General features: G+C 36.9%; 1 protein-coding gene across 2 annotated transcripts in view; it reads right to left on the reverse strand.

Annotated features, from left to right (window-relative positions):
• Positions 1-358: 358 nt before the first annotated feature.
• DOK7 (docking protein 7) overlaps positions 359-25,925 on the reverse strand; it is a 58,066-nt gene continuing 32,499 nt past the window's right edge. Inside the window, exons 7-11 of one of the 2 annotated variants that reach the window (XM_090139715.1) lie at positions 11,206-11,248; positions 5,846-5,911; positions 4,740-4,811; positions 3,069-3,221; positions 359-1,630 (exon numbers count right to left, since the gene is read on the reverse strand). In XM_090139715.1, the coding sequence (XP_089995841.1) occupies positions 1,494-1,630; positions 3,069-3,221; positions 4,740-4,811; positions 5,846-5,911; positions 11,206-11,248 (471 nt within the window). In that variant the 3' untranslated portion in view covers positions 359-1,493. The remainder of the gene's footprint in view (positions 1,631-3,068; positions 3,222-4,739; positions 4,812-5,845; positions 5,912-11,205; positions 11,249-25,925) is intronic. The other variant, XM_031588323.2, reaches the window with a different exon arrangement.

Here is a 25,925-nt window from a genome sequence, read left to right on the forward strand (position 1 = left end):
TAGCAAGACTCATTTTAAATATGAAATATTAATAAACACATCACAGAAGTTTCATCCCTGCAAGCCCCGCAGTAGAGAACTTGGAATGGAACAGCACTGGTTGGTCCTGGTGAGCACTGGGCCTAAGAAAAACTGGGCCCAAGGATCTCCAAGTCCAGGGAAAAAGTTCATGCTACTCCCTTTGTGCCAACCATGTGCTTACAGAGTAAATCACTACAGCATGTTTATCAAATAATAAGAAAATATTTTAAAATGAGAGTCTCATAAGAAATATTTATTTTTTCCCTTCAGAAATAAGCCAGGGTAATAAATAATTTCTTCATACCGAAAAGATGACAATGGCAATTATCACCTCCCAAGTGCATTTTTTTTTATTATTATTATTTGAGAGATTTCCAATATTTTCCATTACGATTGAGGCTACAATCAAATAAATTGATAGGTCAAATTCTGCCTCACAAAACATCTTGGAAGACATTTTGCTCTAACCCAGGACTGGTTTAATGCTACTTACATATAGCAAATAATTATTCAAAAAAAAGTGTTCATGTCAATGTGGATGATCCAATTTTTATGCTTGTACATCAGGCATAGCTTTGGAGAGATAAATAAAGAACTCAAATTTCAAATGTGGCTATTTCTTTTGAATAACTTGACTTTAATCTATTCTGTGTGAGAAACCTGAGATCTGATTTTGTCAGTATGTAATGTTAAATTCCAGATGATAAGAATATTTAAGAATTACGGGTACACAGCATGTATGAAATCAAAACCCATGGTGTCTAACACAGAGCTTTTAAGAACAGAAGCACCCAAAACATCATTACAAATTACTCAGGTTTTTAGGCATAATGAAATTAAACCATCTGTATATGTGCGTGCTCTTGTCTGTATGCACCCCTAAGACTGCAACATTTAAAGCAGAGCAATTTTAGCCAAAGATTGGTGAGGTATAAAACTTAATTACTCCTAGATACAGTTAACTACGTCCTTAAATGAGCATATAAATTGAACAAAACCATGCCTGCAAATAATCAGGCACTGAGTTTTCTAGCTTTCATAAGATTTCATTAATACATTAATAAAGGTTTTACATAACTTATACACTCAGACATATACATATATTTTATCTGTAATGTGTGCTTACATACAAACATACATATGCACGCATGCAAACTTATGTGTACACATACCACACACACTCACATCCCCTTATCTGCACACATTCAAGTTCTTTAAAGAAAATGCCACCATTTAAAAAGCACTGGAATTGGTTCCAGGTTCTTACATGACTTTAGACTTATAGAAAAAGGTAGTTTACATCTATTGCATATGAAAAAGAAAAGGAATTTACAACCAAAAATTTTTTTTAAAAAAAAAGAAAGAATGCACACACCCCTGTCACGTTACCAGCTTTCCAATTAGGAATCAAAATATTGGAATGAATCTGGTATAAATACAATATGCAATGGCAGCTTTGTATTTTAGGCAAGTCACTGCTGAGCTCCTTTCTTCTTCTGCTCCAGCTCCTGCAAGCGTTCCTCCCGGCACTGTGCATGCTGTGTTCCCACTTTGTGGGCTGTCTCGGTGGCTGCAATGTCAATCTGTGCATATCTGGATGATCCACTCCCTGAAACGCCAAAGGAAATCATATATCAGTCCATACCCTTCATGCAATCTGAGGTAAAACAGGCTCAGGCTGAAGCTATTGCTAGACTTCTCCCATAGATTTCCTAGGTGATCTTGGTCTGGTATTAAAATAAGCTCTATAAAGGAAGTAAGATGATAAGCACAACAAAAAAACTCATAAGCTTGGTTATCTACTTCTTTTAGGTATCTGATTTTCTTCAAGTAAGCACCTGAATCACTTGTATTTATGCTCCACATTTCAATCTCCACCCCTGTTTCTCCCAGTAGAAGACAAAATTGAACAGAACAACAATTTAGTCCGATAATTGACAATAAGGTAGACAAAAGTTGCTCTATTTGTTCAGGAGCAGAGCAGTTCTGTATCAGTGTAGATATACCACTCTGGAAGGGAAAACTTCAATATGAGAAAAGTATAATACTTACAATCATTAGGAGCACCTCCAAAGTTACACAACTTGAGCATGGATTGGTGTTATACCAAAATTAATGTCAGTTTATAGAAGCAAGGCTCTTCACTCTTAATGCCTTGGTTCACCGTCTTTAAAATGGAGATAAAACATGACTTCCATATCTCAGTCTTCCATATCTCCCAAATGTAAGGTCTGGGAAAAGCTTAGAATTACTTACCTAAAGGTATATGGCACTGAACAACAAGACTAAGTAAATAAATAAAGGAAAAATTGAAAGATACTTCAACAGCAAATGTGTTGAATTGAATGCCAAATCCTTGCTAAGAGTTTTCTGTAAGGGGGGATGAATCTGTAAGTGACTGTACATGGTAGCTATAATTCACACGTGTGGGCTAATTCTGCAAGACAAGCATTACATGAAAAATATCCACATCCAGTAGAAGAATGGGAGCAGGTGAGGTGGGCAGGCGGGGAGTGGGGGGAATGTAATCAAATGCTTCTGCTTTCCTGCAACCCTCATGGAAAGCAGACAGAAAACACCATGTTCTATTCTTACACATTTGCCATGTGGCTCTAGAGGCACTATTTTAATATTGTTAGCAGCAAGCCCAGTAGTACCTACATGCTGCAATGGTACCATGACCCTTTTGCTGAATCCAAGTAAGAAAAGTTAAGCAAGTGTATTCTTAATGCATGCACTGAAAATCTTGAGAAAAATGAAAGAAATCACTGTCTGTCAAACTTCAGAGACATGGAAACATTCAGTTTAGGAGGAGTTCATATACAGTGCAACATCTTAGAGAGCTTTGCTTGTTATAAGTCTTTTCCAAAATAGTTGACAGTTACAAGAATTAGTACAAATGTACATGAGTACAAATTCCTGTTAGCCAGAGGCTGTGGGCAGATGAAATTAAGAGATATGGACAGAGAAATTAAGATTTTCCATACCACATATAGTTTGTAACGCTGTACCTATTGCTGTTTAAATAGTCCTGTAGGCTTTCTTACCTCTTATGCTTGTGCTGGCTTCTTGAAGTTCCAGTTCCATGTAATGAAGTTGTTTTTTGGAAGTAGGACTGACAGGAATATTAACATAGGTGGCTGTCTCACTGTGGGGTCGATCTGATGTAGGGACATCAGCTGAATAACCTACAGCCCCTTCTAAAATAAGTAATATGTTATTATAGACACTGTTTGCAATGACTAATGAACCATTTCATAAAACACACCATTCTGTCAAATGTTCTGAAAGCAAACATTCAGCAGTAACAAGAGGTTGAACTCATAAACAGATGACAACCTTAAGGGCTGATATAGAGTCACGAGTAGTCATGAAGAAAAAGATGTTTTTGAAGTCTTTCTATGCTCTGCTTAAGTGAAGTAGCAGGATTTTAAGTAAAGTGTCCTCAAAGTTAGCAAGCATGTAAGCCAGCAAACTCCTCTATAAAACTAAGCAGCAGAAAGGTGAATCTTATGCCTGGTGATTATCTTAAAAAAACAAAAACAAAAACAAAAAAACAAAAACCACAAAGAGAAAGATATATTAATTAGTGGATCTTTGTGCAAGAAAGAAAAGAAGAAAGCTTTGGCAAAACTCAAAATTTCTTCCTATAAACTTGACATAAAGAAAAATAAAACCCATGTACAAAGTTAGGCGAATTGGAATAGAAGTGAAGGAAAGTGAAATAAAGTGAAGAAAAACTCTCCTCTTGTTTAGTCTATGCTGTTTTAACAGAAACTTTGATTTCTTTGTAAATTTGGCTTTTCATTTTTTCTCTGCACAAAAATATCTCATTAAAAATGAAAAACCGGTTTATCCTTATTTGAAGAAAAAGGTTTATTTGAATAGCACAAGAGAGTCAACATCTCTTATAAGAAAATAAGGCATGCAGAGTGCCACGGACAAAGATGATGATTTCTGTGGTTCTGTTTGGATGGACTGAGGTAGAAAATACTTATGAAAAGGTTCAGAATACCAGGATTTGTGTGGGATTTGTGGTCATTATGGAGGGAGAATTTGGCAGAAAAAAAGAAAAAGACCAGAATTAGCAGTTACAGTCTGGAGACATTGCGAAAGAAATGGCAGAGTATCATGTTTGAGGAGAAAAGGAGGAAGAGAGAGAAACAAAATAGATAGTTAAATTAGCAATGAGAAGGGTGAAACAGGAGAAGAAGTGGTATTTAAAAGAATTGGAGAGTGGGAGGGAAGAAAGGAAAGGAAGAGATAGGAATGATTGGGAAGAGGAGAGAAAACATATATTTGAAAGTGATGTTTCAGTCTTACAGCATTTGTTGCTCACAGAAAGAAAACACTACAAATGCTGCTTGGTATATATGCGTGTGTGTGTATGTATAAGTGTTTAAGAGTCTGAACACACTTGTAAAACAGACATCTGCAATGATCACCACCTCAAAAAATCAACATTTAGAAGACATTACAGCATAAAAGAGAAAAAAAAGCAAAAGTTAGCTTCCTCTGATGCAATTGGTTGCAAAGATCTTTAGAATCACAGAATCATAAAATAGCTCAGGTTGGAAAAGACCTTAAAGATCATCAAGTCCAACCACAACCTAACCATACTACCCTAATTCTAACAACCCTCCACTAAATCATGTCCCTGAGCACCACATCCAAACAGTTTCTAAACACGTTCAGGGATGATGACTTGGTTTACTCACCAGGTTCCTCAGAGCTAGTAGGAGTTCCAGGTTCTGCAGGTAGTGTCAGCATCTCATAACCACCTTTAGGACCTACAATACAGGAACACCACCAACAGTTCAGAATTCAGCAATTTGCACAATGTAAGCAAAGCATCTGATTTTTCTGGTTTAGACTGGTGAACTGTTAATCTAAACAATCATACTGGGAAAAAAATCTTAGGAAGTAGCCAGTGTTGACTTTTCTGTGGTGGTGTGTCAGTGTTTTTTAATGAGAGAGAGTAAATAAACATGGCCATTTTTACAGATATACACACAGAAGGGCACTAAAGTCAACAGTGTGTTTTGCTATACATCAGTGTGGGAGCAAAGCTGTCTTGAATGCATGAATCAGGGAGAAGTGGGTGGGTGATCTTGGGAGCATTTGGAAGACTCTTGTTAAAATTCCACCTCCAGCATGATGGATAACTTCTTGATTTCTGACAAAGCATTGTAGAAAGTGCTTAAACTGTCCCTTGCAAGGACGACTTTGCATTTCAAGTGCAAATCACCATCCTTGCAAGAAGCCAAGGTGTGCAGCATCACTGGTGCTTCCAGAGCACTAAGATGAAAAAAGATTCCCAGGTTCCACCATGGTCATGGACTCCACCCAGTTTCACATAAGGCAAGCTAAAACACTATGCTCTTAATATGAATACATTGGTATTAATGTTGAATGACAAATACTCACAAGTTTATCTGCGGATGTTTTTTCCTTCATTACCATGAACTATCTTTAAATGTGCTGTTTTTTTCCCCATTGTCTCATTGCTAGGATTTTTCATGGCCTAAGGTGGGATTTTTTGGTGGGTATCCTTTGTTAAAACTCTGGCAGCATTATACTGCTGTGAATAAGATTACTGCCTATGCTCTGACACTTATCTCATCTGTCACCGTCTCTTCTAAACTTATCCCATCTGTCAATGTCTTTCTAACAAAACCCTGCACAGCAAAAAGCCCAAAGATATGTAAGTGTTACAAAAGGGAATCAAATCATATATTAACTTTTCCTGAAGTTTAAAATACTTCAAGCCTAAATAAATTTAAACTTACATGTACACACATACTTCATAACTACTCATACCTACCAGCTTGGAGACTGTACCCTCTCTGTAGTTTCAGAGACCCAGAAGCTGCCATGACAGAAGAAGCACCTGTTTCCAAAGAGAGAAAATCATATTAAATCTAAATACCTTCTGCTATCGTTAGATATCTGCTGTGCATCAGCAGCCTTAGTAAATGTTTCTGAAACATCAAGAAAAATTACCATAAGCTTTGTAAGTCTTTGGCACTTACTCTTGTAAAATTTCATGCAGTTGCTAATTGCCCAACCTTCTAATTTGTCAAGATCTCTCTGCAAGAATTTAAAGCTGTCATTACATTCTTATCAGATGGATCCAAAACCTGCCAAAGAGAAGAACTGTACTACACTTCAGTAGTCCACCGTCCAGTGCTAAAGGATCTAGCTTCAGTGGGGTTTGAACAGTTGGTTCTTGTGAAATATTGTTCCAAGTGTTACAGCCAAAAAAGCTTTACCAAAGACATATTGGATGGCACAGTAATTCTTCTTTCCTCTGCTCTATTCAGATCAGCATGAAATTCTCCAAACAGCTTTAGATAAGGAAGTCTAAGGGAAGATGAGCTGGAAACTTGGAAACGTACAAACTGGTACACATGTAATGCAGTTTGTCTACATCCATATATTCAACAGGCAAACTAAACAGCATTATACTTAGCTTTTCAGTTAGCATTATCATTAGCTGGCCAGAATTTCTTGTCTACTGTTCTTACAATGGGCACCTTAATCAAAATGAATGGCATTTGCTTCCTGACATGGATAATTTCATGGGACCTTCTTGTTCAAGTAAGTGGTACTTAACAGAAATGAAGTAGGAGGCTCTGCTTATTTGCAACCCTGCCACTGTGACAGGACAGCTGTACAACGTGCTGCTGAGATCATATAAAATTAACACTGTCTTCTAAAGCAATGAATAGTCTCTGAGCAGGTGAGACACATCTTTGCAAATTGTTCTTAAAATAGCAACCAAAAATTAACATAATTCATATGTAGCACAAAGAAATTCTGTAAGATAAATAGCAATCTCAAGTACCTAAGAAATCTGCGTGATCTGGGAACGAAAAGAAAAAGGTATTTTCTTAACTTTTCCCTTGCACAAATGATACACTCGTAAGAAATAATTTCTAATTCTAATAGTTTTCATGCTTGGAAAATTATTCCTACACTTTTAGAAAATAAGTGTAAACAAAACACATCATTTCACTTGATGAGGATGATAGATTAAAAAAACAGCAAATATCTCAAAAATGCATAACTGAACTAAAGTGTCTTATCTTGCAGAGGTTTTTTTTTTTGCACCTAAAAGCATATCGTGTAATCCAAGGTTACAAGAATGACTGAAAACTGACACAGAGAAAACTATATCAAAAAAATGAGATCAGACTGTAGAACTTTTATGTATCCTGGTGAAATCTTAAGCACCAAAAGCCTTCTTTAAAAACTTCTGTCTTTAAAAAGACTGTTAATACAAATAAATGCAAAAACAGGACAAAGAAGTATGACGTTCCAGACCAGGTTGTTCATTTATACTTCTCACCACAGAATGTCCCTTTCCGGCATTATTAAGGACATCAGAACGTGCTTTATAAAATTGAAAGTCCCATCTTTCTTTGAAAAGACAACTACAGTTTTATGCTAAATGTAGTTTCACCACAAACTGATTTTCTTTGCCCCTCAAAAGTTTTATGTAATCGTAATAAATAGTAAGTAAAATTGTAAATACAAATCATTCTTCAGGAAATTGGGACTTTGAAGTGATGTTTATATGATTTGTGAAAAGCACACAAGAGGGGGAAGTATAACCATAAAAGATTCCAGTTCATTTAGGGTCAAGTCAAAAACTTCCCCCATGGAGCTGCTTTGAAACAACCACGTTAATGCTTCAGGATTTGAAGTATTGCATTTTCCTCATCTTCAAATCCGGCAAATAACAAATATTTACATACAAATATCAAATCTCTCATGGAATTTTTGTGAAGTTTCTAAATGTATTACGTAAACATATATCAACAGAGATTGACCTATTTTCTTCCTTCTTCTTCATAGTGCATATGCATTTCTTTATGCTCACTCTTCAAGAACAAGCAGTTTTCAGTACATGCACCACCAGAAACAGCCATGGAAAAGAATATAAATGAGGAAAGCTGGAATGCATGTAATAAACCAAGCCCACGTAGGCACGTTTTCAAGTCTTGTCACCTACCCTTACAGTCAGTAAGAAGACACGTGTAATATGCAAGCAATCACCTCTTAATGCCCAGCCTCTCTGCCTTTATAGAGTAGGTCACAGAAAGACAAGTGTCATCAGGTCACCCTACAACAGGAAACAGGAACCTGCTGGATCTGCTCAGCCCAGAGGATGAACCAGCAGCACGTGGTTTCGTGGCAATGACTTTTCGTCCTTAGTCAGGCCCCTAGAATTCAGATTATTCTCTAAGGCCTTGGTTTGGTTTGTAGGTGCAATTAGCAATTCTGCTAAGCTTTTATTTTTCTTCTGGTATGGAATTATTTTAAGTGCACTTTTAAAATAAAGTACGATCAAGAAAGAGTATGGCATATTATGGCAAGGTTTTATTAATCAGCTTCTGATAATAATAATGCTGTTCTCCTGCAATAGTTAGCCCTGCGAACTACAGCTTATTGATGATGGACACTGTTCAGCACACTTTACTGACTCAACATTAGTATCTCTGTGAACTTTGCCTTCATACATCTGAAGCATTGATGATATGTATCCTCTAAATTTTTTTTTAATTATATATTATTTCCAACCCAAGCAATAAAAACCAACACAGTGTGGGCCGTATTCTTCTCAAACAGCACAGTCAAAAAGAAAAGAAATTTAAGAACCTCAAAACTTAATGATATTCAAGCATACTGCTCCCAACAGAGGATGTTTCTTTACTTCTTAATTTCCCATTCAGCTCTTGATTTTTGTAATGGCAGAGCCTGCAGCACAGAAGCACAGACTGATCAGTTTCCAATACAGATGTTTCATCTGGGTGTTAAAATGCCAAAGTATTTACAAATACTTTTTAGCTTGCCATTAGAACTAGATATGCTCCTTTGAAGTTGCTTAGTTGATTGCTCAGCATATGTAACTAACAAGAGAAAGATGACACTATCACCTACATTCTCTAGCAATAAACTGAAAAACATTCAAACAATTGATCCTGACTAACCCCATTTGTTGATACAGAACTGAAGCATTCAAAAGCAAAAATTGTTGAACAGAACAGGGGGCACATAGAGCAGCGAATGAGGTGGGTTTGCATTTGTATGTTGTATTTGAATGGAAAAGAAAAAAAAACAATACAATCATTTCTGTGCTAAAAATACAAAGTTTTTGTGACTAAGTGGATTGGTACAGGAGCAAACAACCTTGCTGTATCAGGTCACTGTAAAATTATGCACATTAGTAGGCGTATCTTGCCATCAAGCCAGATTTTGAAAGTAATTACCTCAAATTAGCATGCTTCTATGTTATCCGTAAATGTGGATAAAAACAGCATAAAAGAGAAACATAGAAAAGTTTTAATGCTGCTCCTTTAGTCCAACAGAACTGTTTGAATGACTGCTTGGCACCAAGAGGTACAAACCTAGAATTAAAGACAGTAAAAGCAAGGAATTGAAGGGCTACAACATTTTTTTTTTAGAGCTTTGTAATACCAAGTTTAATTACATTTGAAATGTTCACGTATGTAAAAACAATATTCCCAAATGGAATATCTGAGGATAATAAAAATGAGACAGAGAAAACGTGAGTTTATTTTGCATTGTGAAGAACAGTACAGTATTGAAGAATGAAGCACAAATATATAATCACATAATCACATGTAGCTGATGAGACTATCTGAAAGATCAAAACCCTACAAAGATGGCTAAAAACTTCAGTCACTGCTTTTAGATGCTGCATCTGTCTAAGGCATTTTATACTAAATGCAACAAGTATTCTGGTTTTGCAGTGTGCAAAAACCCACCCAAACTTTTACCAGTGTAGTGTCTTCCCTTTCTTTTGATCTTAAAATCTGTTCTCTGGTTGCTTTTCCAGATTGTTTAATGATAGATTTTATCAAATTAGCTAACTCCTTCATCTGCATGAATAGTATGAGATTAAGTTTTTGCCAAGTAATGTTTGCTCCCACGTTTAATTTGCCACTGAAATTTATGTAGAAATATACCCAATACACACAGCTATAGAACCCTCTCTACACACATTTCCGTCATAAGAATTTCTCTGGTTTCCTTGGGTTGGTCGGGGAACTAAAAAACTTGTGTTATTAGAAGTAAAGAGAAAATCAGAGGTAATGATCCAATTTATGCTTCTATTTAGACCTCTATAAATCAAGAGAAATTCCACTGACTCAAGCGGAATAACCAGGAACAAGATCTGCTACGTGCTTTTGGATTTACTCCTGCTAAGACAGACAAAAGAATAGAATTACTTATGACCTTTTTCAGAGACATCACCTGATCCTTGCATCTTACTGGATTTGCTCACACCAGCAGCAAGCAGCTACAATTCTTTCTGTACTTGCCAAGATTTTTAAAATTCATAAAGAATCCCAAACACGAAATGTTGTTCTGTTGGGAACAATGTACCTGGTATATTAAGTGAATCTACTGAATTATCAAGTGAACAGGCAAAGAATATAAAGATGTTAAAGACACATCATCCCTGTACAGACAACCCAAAGGAATGAGATGGGTGCAGTACATAAAGCCAGACATACTTACAGGCTTGTGAAGTGTTATCTGTGTAGTAAAATAATGATAATAAAGAAGCCAGACCAGTCTGACTAAATGAGGCAGCAAATTCCAGATGATCAACACGTTCCACTGGTAGGGAAATTTACAACACAAAGACAGTCGGTGTGTTACCTTTGCATAAATAATCATTCAAGGCAAGATATTCAGCTTCCTTCCTTTACTGATCATCTGTCAGTTAGAATTTCTACAGACATGAGAGAAGCAGCTCCATGTTTTCTCTGGTAAGAATACACTCCTGGGTTTTTGTGCTATTTAGAAAACATACAAATCAAGTTCATATAGCCTAAAAAGAACACACTGACTTTGGGGATGTAAACAGAAAAAGCACTACACAATTTGATAAAGAACCCGATAAATTCAAACTTCTTGATTATAAAAGGAAGGAAAAATTCAAATCATTAATCTTTGTAACTAAAGACACTACAGATTACAATCTACTTCATAAATGCCAGTCTCATGAATTGCAGCAGCAAAACCAACCGCAAGCTTCTCAATTAGAGAAGTTCAGTTATTCTTCCTCGAATATGATGCTTTCTTCATCACCATTTGGGACTTAAGCACCAATATGCACTAACAAAGTAAATAATTAAGTGTTCCTACCTGGTAGAGCTGGTAAGACTCCTGGCTGTAAAATTGCTGATCCCTAAACAAAACAAAGCAAAACAAAATTTTAGAATCTTTACAAGAAATAGAAATTTACAAAATATAGGAAGAATGGCAGAGAAAAGCACTTCACCATCACAAAGGCTTAACACGTGCTTGCCAAAGCCAGAACACAGGCAATGATTTTCCAACCTGAAGGTGTTCAGAATATGCATGTGTACCTTAGTGAATGCTAACTTCACTTTGATTGCTTTACAACTCCTGTAGCGCACATCATAAGGCTTAGGACAATTGAATTGACTGCAAAAAGCAGCAAATTTGGTATTCAGACAGAAATAAGAGCAAGCTGGAGTAACAGGATTAACATCGTGAATGCAGGGTAGGAGGGGTGGGCAGACCAAAGCCTGGTGCGTTTGTTCGGTTCCATAAAACCAACACATTCTAGTTTGGAGCCCAGACTGACTTCAGGCTGCCTACAAATCCCACCTGAGACATAGAGATCTTTGTACCAAAGCTTTGTGTCATCTCAGCAACATTACCATACTGGTATTGTGGCAATACAGCAGCTGCTGGGGGACTTCAAAGCAGGCAACCACAAAGTACCAGTGCCCAGTCACATCCAACAGCAAGCACATTTCAAATTGTGCAGGCCAGTATTCTCCCAAAACACACACTGTCATTCACAGATAATCAGAAACAGTGACACTTTGATCTCCAGACAGCACCGAGGCCTTTCCTGGGCTACAACATCAGTGTAGGCTGTGAGGTCAGCCTGCTCTGTGCTGCTGATCTCCATGCTGCCAAGGAGATCTTTTCTTTCTGGGCTCTCGGCAAGAGCAAAAATTCATCACCACGACCTATTCTTTTTGATTAATAAATGCATCTTCTGAACTTTGAAGTGAAAAAACACTATATGGCTACCAGAACTGGGCCATGATGTTCAGTTACACTGAAGTAAAATTCCATTTTATGCTAACACCTGACAACAATTTTCTTAATTTAAATATACACACTGTGACCTCTGATCTCTGTCTCCTATGCTTTCCTAAGAAGTGGAAGCTTTTGATAAATACTCAAGATATACAGGCACCTCTATATATGCACTGTGTTTACTTCCCCAAATTTCTTTTAATAGGAAACAAAATAGATTTTTGTATTATAAAGCTCAAGTCATACTAATTCCTGCACAGTATTTTCTTAAGGCAAACATATGGAGATGTAACATTAATTACATAATGCACTGCTTAACCCAGAACAAGGTGACACTGAGCAGCAAGATGGAAGGAATAGAAATTCACAGAAATACCTGAGAAAAAGGTGAGCACTGAAGCAACCCAGACATAGCATTTTCTGAGAAATAATCTGTCAGGCTGCTTTCAAGTGGTGAGTCTTAATCAGAGATTATTTTCTTGATGATACACTAATTATTTTACTTTGTATACTACTTCACAATCTCTTTTGCTGATATGCTTTCTAGTTTTCAGAAATTATGAACATAATATAGAAGAATAACTGTCAGTTAGCAACTGGATCCAGCTTCAGCTAAATTAAGTGAAAAGGCTCTTTTTGGCTTTGTTGAAACTTGCAAAACAATAAAAGATCGCAATGATTCTTTTTCAGACAATAAAATATACATTGAGAAGAGCTTCTTTGGATCACTTATAGTATATTTTTTAAAGTACAGTTTTAAAACGTGTGGTACCCCCCTGTTCAAGGATGTTTTGTGTTACACATCAGACAGGAGACCATCATGCAGACATGGAAACTCCGATCTCTGTGTTTATGGAGATTTTTGCAAGCTGTATGCTTAACATGAGAGACACTGAATATGAGCAACCTCACAGGGTAAAAGGGGGGGGATGAAGGGAAACAGAAAAAAAAAGAAATCCCACAGTGTTTTATTTAAATACATATATCTGTATTTGTTTAAGATAGCAGTTATTTGTTTCTATAGTTACTGTATTCCACCACAGAAGATATGGATTTCAGTGGGGGACAATGCATAATTATCTGTACAAACAAAGTAGAGATCGCTTTGGAAACTCTTACGAGTACTATATTGTATATTTAAGCACACTTTTCCTTCTCCCAATAATTTATTAGGGACATATTAATATAGAATATAAAATATCTCCCTGACTTCATGACTGTGGATATAAAGCAGAATATGCTGCCCCAAAGTTCATAGCTGCTAGCCCAGCTAATAGAATGGAGAGTGGCAGACTGCAGCATCAAAACACATAACATTCAGATCTTACGAATGAGGAAGGATCTCATAATGTTCAGGTAACTTGTTTTTGCTTTTAAAAATGAAGAATTTTTCTGTGTTTGTTTTTTGTAACCGACAGGGTTGGAGGGGTGGAATTGTATGCTACTACATGGGCTCAAAAGTTGTTTGAGGATGGGGAAAAAACATCTTCCATCCTTATGGCTCTAGAACTGGTGCAGCTTTGCTGCCATTCAAGGATCGTGCTTGATGCATGAGATTAGACAGCAAGATACAAAAAAATCTTTTCAAATTTTTTTTCCATAAATGCATTGCAGACAGAATATCCTAAACTATGGCAAAAGCAGGGCTAGAAATAACAGACAGAAAACAGAAGGCCTGTGAGGAAGTTACAAGTTCTTTAAAACAGAAAGCATTTGCATTCTCTATTCATCCATAGCCTCCAGACAGGAGTCCTCTTTCAATGTAAAATCTTAGAAGCAGCAGTGATGCACATAAACAAGTAATAAACTGCATAATTTTTACTATGATTGGTTTTCTTCTTAATGTCTAGCAAAGTTATTTCTTGCAGCATCAGCTATTATGTGCTGAATAACACTGTTCCTCCCGTAAATCCAAACCATAACTACTGGATTTATTTGCAAATGAAGTTCAATTATTTTTCCCTCTTCCCAATATTGCACAAGTAAGAACCAGAAGGATTAAGAAGCCTTCCAATGCTGAATGCTTCAGTTGCAGAAACTTTTTTTTTTTTTTTTTTTGCAATATGCTGCTTAATTCAACTTAAAGTCTGTCAGCAGGGCATTCTGAGCTCTGCATGTGAGCGCAGAGATCAAACCTTCATTTTCTGTTTATTCAGCACAGAAATAACCAAAGATTAAACATGTGTCACAAACTTAAGTACAGTTTCTTCAACAACTGAACCTTATCTCATGGCTTGAAATCCTAGTCAGTCTTACAAAACTAATTCTAAATAGCCTTTCATTTAAAAGTAGAGGTTAGATGAGTGATGATCGACAAAAGTTGGACAGAAAATCACAATTAATACTTTCAAAGCCATTCGAAGGAGATTAGATGATACCTGACATAAGAAACATAAAGGCAAGCAGAAGTTTGATATAATTTCACACATGTGATATTGGGCAATGATAAAATATCATTGGAATTACAGCAAGTAGATGTAATAAAGAGAAGAACAAATAAATAGAAGAAACAAATATGATTAGATATAAATGAGTCAGAGATAATAACAACAAAATGAGTCTTTTGTTTTCAAGTGATTTTTCAGACTATGAAATTGTTGTTTTCATTTTTGTTTCACTTCATTTATCCCATTATTTCTGCAACTATGAGGTCTCCTGCTATGACTCTTTACAAGAGAGACTTCACTAACTTACACTGGCTGCTGCTGAGGCAACTCACTAGAAAGAATGGGATCAGTGACTTTAAAGCTTTTCTTATTCTACATGCCTAAGACAAAACTGTCAGTAGGAGGAAGTTTTTAAATTACTGTGGCATAATGTAAACACACGGTTTTCAAATGTAAAGTACAATACAGATCTCAAACTACCATTAGGGCAAAGAAGAAAATCAGTAAGTGACCTCACTCCTATAATATGCTTTTGTTATGACTGGTATGATATTCAGACAGTAACTAATGGTGTACTTATTTAAATCCCACAGATCTGATGATACTTATCATTTAAGTCAAATATCTTTCAAATGTAGTTTACTACTTTCTTATTATCTGTGACCCAAGAGCTGAGTGTTGAAATAAGTGATGCACGGTTAGTTCAAACAACCTCACCACAACACCCACAGTAAGTGGATATGTACCACTTGTATATCACACATCATGGACTACATGTCCAGGGCTATTTTAACTCTGATAGTGATCTGGCTGCTGTCAGATGACATTCATTTTTTAAGTTCTGCTTCCAAACCTCTTGGGTAGGGTTCAGTGATGGATGTTAGGAAAAGCACTGGTTTGATACACTGATCCATTATTCATAGGTTAGTTCCGCTGCCTTAAGCAGAACCTAAGCTTTAGCATTTATGTCTGCAAACAACCATCACTGTACATAATTATTTTTACAATTAAAAAAAAAAAAGGACATCCTTTTCCCTGTATTTGGTACTTTTTTTTCTTTCCTTTTCATTTTTAGTAGTTTTATTTCATTCACTTTATTTCATTCCATGAAATACATAACTTACCAAATCAGTCTTTATCTAAAGAAAATTACCAGACAAGTACTGTCCCATATGAAGAGCAATATATTCATCTTTCTCTCTGAAGGCAAATCACTTTTCACCTTGTTGAGGTTAATTCCTCCTCCTACCGGGCCCAAGGGTATAAAACATGTACTTTAAAAGAACCAAAACATTTTTCTTTCAGATTTTTAAACATAGCTGATCTCAAAAAAAAAGAAAAAAAAGAAAAGAAAAAAAAAAGAAGGAAACCACTCTTCCAAGAAAGAAACCAGCTCAGCTTCTCTAGATTGTAATACTGAGCTGGGGTCCATCATCACTGGCAAGAGGAATGAAATGCCATTTGCCTGATTACTGTCAACATTTCAAACACACATCATCTCTCCACGGCTTATGTCATTCCCTTTGTGCATCTTCAGAAGTAAAGCTTTTCTTTCAGCTCAACTACATTTTTTTTTAGTAGCTCCATAATTCTGAACCTAGTAAGAGCTATATATACAGTCTCTTAGGTGTCATTTGCATTTGTCTAAGCAGATGCATGAAGCTTTGCCCCACTCTGGATTCTCAGAATGGCTCAACAAAAATGAGGGGGTCTAAGCTGCTTTTTCTGAAAGAGGAAACAGCAATAGTAGCAACTATTGTCACCACAAATATAAAAAAAATTCAGTAAATCTTCTCTCTTTCAATTTTAAAGCCACTGTACAATATCAAGGACATGCTAAACATCCATTTATTCAACTGAAGACCATCAAGATCATCATGACCTCTGAAGAAAGAAAAAAGCAGACTTCTCCAACAATACATGAGCAAATACTCTCATGCCTGCTATACTCAGCTGATAGCTCTTCATCAGAATCCCTGTTTATATGTAAAGAGAGGCAGCAGATTACACTTATATAGTTTACAACTATAGCATCTTGGATGGCGTGCAGATTCACAAAGGAGCAAAGGATTCAACAGCAAATCCTGAAGGAAGACTTTGAAATTAGCATCACAAAAACATATTGTTCTTGAAAAACAGAGAAAAAAACTTGAACACGTATAAGGTTTTGCAAAGCTCAGATACTTCAGCATAAAGATACCAGTTCCTAATGAAAGTTAATGTATATTTGTCATAAAGATGAAAAGCTATGACTTATTCTTGGAGCAAAGCCACAGTTTAAAGTTGGAATGCCCATGCTGTCACGGGGAAAAAAGTTCCCAGGAAAGGTCAATATAGAAACATGGAACAACCTTTAAAGGTTATCCACCTTGATGGCCTGATTCCCAATGCCCAGCAGTTGATCAAGTTTGGAACAAACAATACAAAAGTATTAAATTTTCATCATCTTTCATAACAATTCCAAATAAAACAGAAACCCCTGGCTATGATATACTTCAGGTGCAGTGCTCCAATTTCAGCCACAAACTTCTGATTACTCAGCTTCATCTGTCACAAGCCAACTGCCAGCTAACAGAAAGATTGCTGAAGTCAGTTCAGAAACATCTCAGTTCGCTCAGCAAAACCCAAACATCAGCTATTTTCTGAAGCATGAAGCTGCTGATTTTAGTGGCACTGGCAAGCCAAGTGTCACATTAAAACACACCTCCTAAAACCTGCAAATAACTGCGGCTCAACTAAGCTACAAGTTATAGGTGTCATTTAAGCAAAGAAATGAGAAAGAATTTAAAGTATTGTTTGATTGTCCAGATTTATGTGCCGTTCTTTTTCTTATTTTGATAGAGGAACATCTCAGTGGTGACTCTGAACTACCATGCCCAAACTACCATAGACCCGAGGAAATGGCATGAAACTGTGACAGGGGAGGGTCAGGGTGGATACTGGGAGATGATTCTTCACGAGATGTTGGTAGGGCTCTGGAACAGGCTCCCCAGGGCAGTGGTCACAGCAGAAAATTTACTGGAGTTCATGCATCTGGATAATGTTCTCAGACATATGGTCTGATTTTGGGTTGTCCTATGTGGAGCCAAGAGTTGGACTTGCTGATTCTTATGGGCTACTTCCAACTCAGGGGATTCTATGATTCTACGCCAGTTATGTATGCTTTTGTTTTTCTTCTTGCCATGGGCTTCCTCTCAGGCATGAGCAATTTGCCAGAATATGACCAGTAACATCACACTGAAGCTCTGAATATGACAGAATTAAAAGATAAATGATCCTTCCCTTCACTATATTCTGTTCAATTTAGGTAGAGAAAGGAAAGATGGCTGGCCTGAGCCTTCTGCCACAGCCACCACAAAAGCCAAAGTGCCTGGGCCCAGCTAACACCTTAAAAGGGAAGTCATTTCCAGCTAGTAGCCATACTCCAAAATTCAGATGGTAGGAGCCTTGGATGCAACACTAAAATGACCAATTTAATGCTGCTACTGATAATATATGGACATGAGGTAGCTGACAGAGTGACAAGCAACATGATTTGTTCTTGCCTTTTGCTTTTCAGGAATGGACCCAGAATTACTTTGTACCAAAGAGTTACACCAGGATAACGCAGAACTGATTGCAATGCAATTACATGGTCACACTCTGCTGGGACATTTGTCTCGTTCATTGCCCTAGAGGGACATACGTGTGGGTAACATCAAGACAGCATGAGCAACTGTAAATCTGTCAATTCCTTAACAGTAAGGGGCTTCATTTTTCATCCTAAATAACTTCCTTTTTACATCACACACATATCTTGTTATGCACAAAAATGCTTGGGCAGATTGCTGAAGGAGACAGCTATGCAATACCATCCAATACATATTAAATGTCTGGCATAAGCACATCAGTAAAGTTTGTGTCTGTTTCCAGGCACACTGCTACAAGTCAAGCTTGCACACTTCTAGACTAGAACAAAAATAAAAAATAAGAGCAGGAACAGCTGTCCCATACCTATATAGCTCACCCCCAGTAGATAGCAAAGTCTGAAGGCACACAGCAGTGAACCAGCATAAACAGTCATAGCACTAGCATCAGCTAGACAGTTTCCAGTGCTCAAATTTGGGGAATTTCTCTGTAACCCACAAAAACATAACAAACAAAAGAAATTTGCAGCACCTTCCAAAAACACAGATTTTGACTCTTTCAATTTGTTTTAGCTAATTTTACAAGGTGCTTTTTTTCTCATGGTTCTTCAAAGAAAAAATTGGTATGATAGTTCGAGTTCAGACAAAATGATGGAATATGTCTGTGAATTTGAGTATCCATCCTATTTAACCACAGGGGAAAATTAGAAGCACTGACTTGTATAGAAATGGAAGAACTTAACTGTCCCATGGAGGTACTGCAAGGTACAGTGACAAGCCGTAGAGAAAGACACTACAGCAGCAAGTCCTCAAGGTGGGTCAATAAAAGCCACTCCAATGAGGAGCCAGATGCAAATGATTATCAGCATTCCTGAACAGAGGATCTCATTTAAGCGACTTGACAGACCTCACAGCACCAAGATACTGGAGTATGACCAGAACACTTCTTGCTCCCAGTTCATGACAGAGGTCTTTCAGAGCAGGAGCTATGGATAGGATAAGGGATCCAGACAGAAGAAATAGCTAAGCCAGACACAGCAAATTGCCTCAGACACTAATTGTAACTCACTGTATTTGACAAACATGCCTAGAATTGATGCAGGAATTAGAAGGCAGGAACTAAAACCAATCCTTTACAGGAAATAAAAAGACCATATGCAAATATCAAAGGTTTTATTTGTCAAACATGACAACTGGAGCATAGCATCTCCTGATTGCAGAGTACAGAACTTTGAACAAATACGCCTAAGAACTGATGCTAGATATAGAATAAAATTCAATTAACATCAGCCTTCACTGTCTCATCTTTCACCAGATATATCAAATAAAATCATTCTGACATTCAGGACATGTAAGGCTCCTTACACAATTGCCATTAAAATAAACCATCAAATACACTCAAGTTCAGAAATGTCACTTCTTTTTCTCTGGTTATGATAGTTCTCTTAAGAAACATTCAGGTTTAAGATCCAGGGCAGATACTTCTCCTGATATAATGTTAAATTCATCATATCATATATTCCTAGGGCCAAATCGATAGCCAGTTCCTCCAGGCAATAAAAATCATGCACATTGCCTTCCCCCTGACTGCAGCTGAGCTGTTGTGCTTTACAGAAGCAATGATCTATTCTGGAATTTGATTAAAATGATTTTTAAGCTTAGGACACTTCGGAGATCTCCTAACTCAAGTCATTGCTGTCAACACTTTAGGAAGGCCTTCATTATAACATCCCATTCCCTTTTCCCCTTCTCAGAGCCTTGCTCAGCCAAGTCACCTCTCCTAAAAAAAGCCAGCTGCAATGATTAAGCAGAAGAGCTCAAATATGCATTTGCTCTGACTGTTGAAGGCACAGCAATGCAACCCACAGCACTGGTTTAACCATTCATGTTTTCACAGGTGAAGATGAGTGCTGTTATTCGTAACACTGGTGAATAGTGTACACAGCAACTTCAGCTATGCAAAAAAAAAAAACAAAAAAAACCAATGTATTTTTCTTTCAAAAGAAACAAAGACTTTACAAACAGATAGATGTTAACGAGCAACAGAAATCAGCATTGATCATAGGGGGCTATATATTGGTATTCTTAAAGAAAGACAGTAAAACTGCAACCACCTAAGCCTACAGCTGTGTCTTAACATGAAAAGGAAATTGTTTTAAATTCAGTTATGATAGCTCGGGTAAAAAGCTTTTCTATGTATGCCAAGCATACCCTGTTAAATAGGCTGACATTTCCAAAGTCCCATCATGTACAATGGAAATAAAATCATGCATGCAGACAGTTTTTACTTCCCTGTATTCCAGTTTATACTCCAGATATTCTAATTTCCAACAGAGGGTAGCATTACACTACTGCAAGAGCATTCTACCTTTAAACTACATTCAATTTCCCACATCTGCTGGCCTGAGCTTCCTTGTAAAACAGATCCATGAAATTCCACCCTTTCTGTACAAATGAAATCCACTCAGGGCAGAGACTCAGACAAAATTACTGTACCACTGAAAATAAGGCTCAGATGGGGGTAAATTAAGTATGAGTAAGAACAGAGTTCACTCTGCAGATAATTAGCAGCATGCTGCCTGCATCCCATTCTTCTCACTCTGCATGCAAAAGAAACAGAAGAGGCAAAGGGTAGGACCAGATGCAGCACCTCACATGACCCCTTCCTTTTGTATTTTCAAGCTCACGAGATTAACAGTGCCACCACTGAGGATCTCAGTACCACAGAAATAGCTGTGCAGTTAGGAAGTCATGACAAATGAGAAGTGTTTCCCTACATTTACTTAGAACAGCACATCCCAGAAATAACAGAATTCTGCTGCCCATACCAAGATTTTAGAAGTCAATAGAAAAATACTGTTTAACAGGTAGAGATTGAATACTAATTTAAAGGACAGTCATTAACAGAGTATATTAACAGAGACACATGTGCACACAAAAGGATTCAGATGTTTGATTAGGAAAAGGGTCATTTATGTAAATTTACACCTGAAGAGACATGTAAGAAAAATGTTCAAATAATTTATTGACCCACAACTATTTCTTCTCTGATGAGGAAATGGGATGAACCTAAGCCAACTCACATAAGAAACATCTAACGTATTTCACTGAAAAATAGTTCTTATGCAACTGTACTGGAAAGTATTCCAACTTAGCACAACTATGCTTGTTAAACAGTTCTCAATTAGCAGAAAATTTATTCCACTTCTTATCAAAATTAAAGAAAGTTTCACTTTTACACAAGTTTTCTCCTTGCAACAGGACTTTAAAACTAAGCCACCCGCCTATGAGGAAAATGGAAATGTTTGCAAATAAAGAATAAAGGCTACTTGTGGATTCAACTACACCATCACAGTTAAAGTGACAAACAAGGGATGAAATATAGAATATTTCAAAAGCTAGCAAAGGAAAATCTCAAACATTAATAACAAATTAAATTATGTCTACAGATTCTCAGAGAGAAATTTACATTAAGCTGTTATTACCATTGTGAAATATTCACCTAGCGACTGCCCTAAGAACACTCTGTTGCTTCTATTTCCCTCAAAGAGTTCTGTTAAACAGTGAGAGCTTGGCTTGTACTTGCTCTAAAAATACACTGGGGCCTGTTCTGCAGTCAAGGAACTATGCCAAGCTGCATTAGATTAGCTATTCGATTCCCTCCTTCCAGCCCATTCCACATAAAGGCAGAAAGAAAAGAATCCTTGTTATAACCTGCGCATCCTGCTCCACACAGAGAGAACTAGAGTGGGCTTAATTATGAACCTATGAAGAACGAAGATTAAAGCCTTGAAATACCACCATTGCATTCATTTTCCTTCTTTTTCAATTGCAATCCCACATTTACAGCTAAAATCAGTTGACTTTTCCCTGAAAATCAATGATCGTTATTAGAAAAAAAATGGATGGAACTAAAAGGATAAACAAGGGAAAGGAAACTCAGAATAGTAAGATTAAGACAAGTTCAGCCATCACTGAAATTATGGTTTGTCAAAGGTAATGAAACTATAATTAAGCATCACAGCTTCAAAGCATACAGATACTTAACTATGCATGGAAGCTGCTCGCAAATCTTTCCTTCATTGGAAAGCACTGCTATAAATTATTAGGTATAATTATTTCTGTAGCTTTCCAAAGCTTTCTATGGCAGTTATCTCCATAGCACGTGTGTTCTGCTTGACTTTGAGTCTCAAGGAATGAGTTGAATTTGCAAACTTCATCCGGTAAAGTTTTGCTAGTGCTACAGAGGACTCAGGCATTCAGTTACAAGCCCTGATATAGCCCACTTAACATTTCTCTGTCCTTGCAATAAACCAGGTCTGGAAAAGGCTTATATTTCCTTAATATTTTCCAGTGTCGAATTTCTTGTACATTCAAAATTGCTTCCAATCAACATTGAATTAGCAGAGGATTCCAGAGAATCCAAACTGCTGCAAAGGATGTGGTAGGGGAGAGGGAAAACAGCCAGAGCTCATGTCCCACTGATTCCCAGCTGTTGAAACAGTCATTTCAATTGACTGACAGCTGGCTGCTGCAGTTTGTACTGTGAATAGTCCGATATCCTCATGTGACAAGGCTTAGGAGCACAAAGTCAATTTCAAAGCCCCTTTTACTTCTAACCTTTGGACTTGTGTGGGATTGTGATGCTGCAGCAAAGAGTTGCTCAGAATGCTTTCTTTCATCTATCCTGTTTTACAAAAGGCAACGTGGAAACACATAAAAGCTAAAGCAAAGGGAAGCTTACATGCAGAGAGAAAGACAGTCTTTGGTACAGCCCAGAATCTGTACATAACACACTGGTATTCGTTCACCCCATCCTGGCTATCACTTATCACAGAGATCACATTAATAGTCACTTGTTTGGATCTTAACATCCCCACGCACCCTACAAAGCCTCAGTCTAACTTTTGCAGACCAAAGAAACCAGTGTGCACTGTTACAGACATTGATGCAACAAATGTTGTTGGATTTGAAGCATAAAGGATGAGAAAGGAACGGTAGCTCCACATAACGTTTTTCCTACTCTTATGTCCATGAATTGGATTACTCCCTGAAGCAAATCAGAGTTTTTCAAGGGATCCTTCAACAGTCAGAATGCTATTACAACAGCAAGGATAGCCAGAATCCAGGAAGTCCCTCTTTCCACATATCATCGAGGAAGGGTACTGAAAATGTTGCATGGAACTAGTAAAAAAAAACTACTTAAAAATTGGGATAAAAAGCTATTTTTTACACTGTAAAAAAGATTGGCTCAACTCCTCAGATGCAATAATTTTAACTTTTTTTTTTTGTGCCAGCTTGATTCTGACCCAGAATTCTTACATTTAGGTCTGAGTTTAACCAGCATCACAGAAACTCAACAGTATCTACTTGTTAAGATGGGTCAACTGGCAAGCTGAAATATTTAACTGCAGCTCTTCAGAGAGTTTGAGCTGCTACAGAAGTTCCCTGTGGCTATCTGCTCCTACATCTCACACAAATATGAAGATTTGGAGTTTCACCTATTCTGCTTTTCACCTCAAATAAGAACAAATAAAACAATTTTATTTATTAACAAAACAAAACAAGCACTCTTAGATTTGATGCAACAAGTTCTGAGAAGGCAGATTTCCTCAGAACACAGAAATTCTCTTTTTGATAAGCATGTTATCAGCTTTTATGTGTTTTTTTTTTTTCCTTCCTCAAGCTTTGCTTGAATTTCAGTGCTGCTCCCAAGCATGTTTTGGCATCTTGGACATTTCTTAATGCTAAAAAATAGTTCAATTCCCTGATTAATCCCATTTTTATAAAGAATCAATTTTCAACTGCCATATCCTCAGACTCTAAATTCACTGCATGCAAAGGTTCCTGCATTAATAACTTCTTTCCAGTTACTCTGTTGTTCTTGAAAGACATCATTCTTCAAACTGAATGTCACAGAAAAATTTTCTGTGAACATAGCATATCCATAGCATCAGCACTTTTCTGTCTTGAATTCACTGGGAGATGGCTATTTGAAATTATAAAAATTAGTGATTGATAGACTTCCCAGCAGTTTAAAAAAATTATATAGGAACTGCTCCATCTTAGCAGATTGATTTCTTCTTTAGTGACTCTTACTAATGAGTTCCTTATCTGTTCACAGTTCACATAAAAGGCAAATGGCTTTCTAGCTCTCTCCCTGCAGCCTGGGAAACATCAAATTTAATAATTTAGTAATAATTTAGTACTTGAATAGAATTCTCCACATTCAAATCACTATAGACAAACTGATCAATCCTGACAATAGACTTGGAAAGTAAATATTATTCTAGTAGGTATTATGGAGATACACTGACCAAAGTTGGTTGGACTCATAGAATTAAAGACCATAACCCAAAATTTCTAGACCAGTCCTAATCTCCAACTCCTTATCTCTCTTGCATGCTTTCGGATTCAACTTCTGTTAAAAGTGAGAGATTGCCCAGAATGCTGTCATCTGCATTTCACCATCACAAGTTCTTACCAGGAGTCTGCCTTAAACAAAGCACTACATAAATTGCAGGACTAATTTAACAGTCTATCTTGGAAACTTTGTCAAACATGTATTGGTTTTCTTTCCATATCAGAGTGGTTTACCCATATTGACAAGCCCTTCTGCTTAGTGGAAGTATTCATTCTGTTCTGAATATATAAATATACTTCAACAATTCATTCTTCAAATGCATTTCAGCAAGATTTTTTTGTGGAACAGTTAATAGAGAATCTTATCTTCAGTAGGTTTGTTGACACAGCTGCTACCTTGCTCATCAGCATGAAAAGCCACACTGATTACCCATATGTTGTAACTTTACTGGGACAATATTGGAAACTTTACTAAGACAACATTGGAAAACATTGCTTGATCTTTATCGCTAGGTGTAAGATTAAATATTCATATTAGAAACAATAAGAATTCACCTATAACACAATCTCTACATATGACTGATACCTTATCACAGAGTCACAGAATTGTAGGGCCTGAAAAGGACCTCTAGAGATCATTCAGTTCAACCCTATATGGATCTAACCAGACTACAAATCCATATGGGATGTTATCAAACTGCCTGATGGTATTTCCATAAATATCTTGAAGTATTAAGTGTACCAGGCACCTTGAATTACCAAAACTAGTTCTTCTCGCATGCAATCCCATAGATTGTGGAAAAAATAAAGTTTGTGTCATTTAGTTTGAACACATTTCACCCTTTTAAATTCATACACTTCCAGTTTTAAGTGGCTCTGTGAAAAACGGTTGGTAGGAAAGGTCCTACACCTACTGAGCATCTATTTTTCACTCTTTCCATCTACTCACAGTAAGCTGCTGTCAAACCTCCAGATATCCCACCCAAATGATTGCTATCCTACTGACATGCACCAATTACTTCCCCGTGCTGTGCAATTTCTATGGTATCAGTGGATTTTATTCAAAGCAGAGTATTTTCTGCATAGCCTTCTTCAATCTATGATCTTAAAAATAAAATATTAGTAAATGTTACCATCATATTGCAGAAATAATTGCCAAGTGATTTTTTTTTTTTTTTTTAAGTGACTTTGTTTACCATATTACAGAAGGAAATGAACCACTTGGGAGTCAAACCTCAGAGTCAGTCTGGGTTGGCACTGTAGTTACATTTGCTTTCCTCTGAGCTTCCACCTATTCCTAATCTTTTTGTGTTGCTTGCCTCTGCAGGTGAATTCTACTTTCTCTCTTTTTGAAAATGAAAACAGAAAATGTTGTCTGCTGATATTTCATACGATTCCATAGTTGTTGTGT

The sequence above is a fragment of the Phasianus colchicus genome, chromosome 4, assembly GCF_987193195.1.
Source record: "Phasianus colchicus chromosome 4, bPhaCol1.hap1.1, whole genome shotgun sequence".
Taxonomy (NCBI): Eukaryota; Metazoa; Chordata; class Aves; order Galliformes; family Phasianidae; genus Phasianus; species Phasianus colchicus.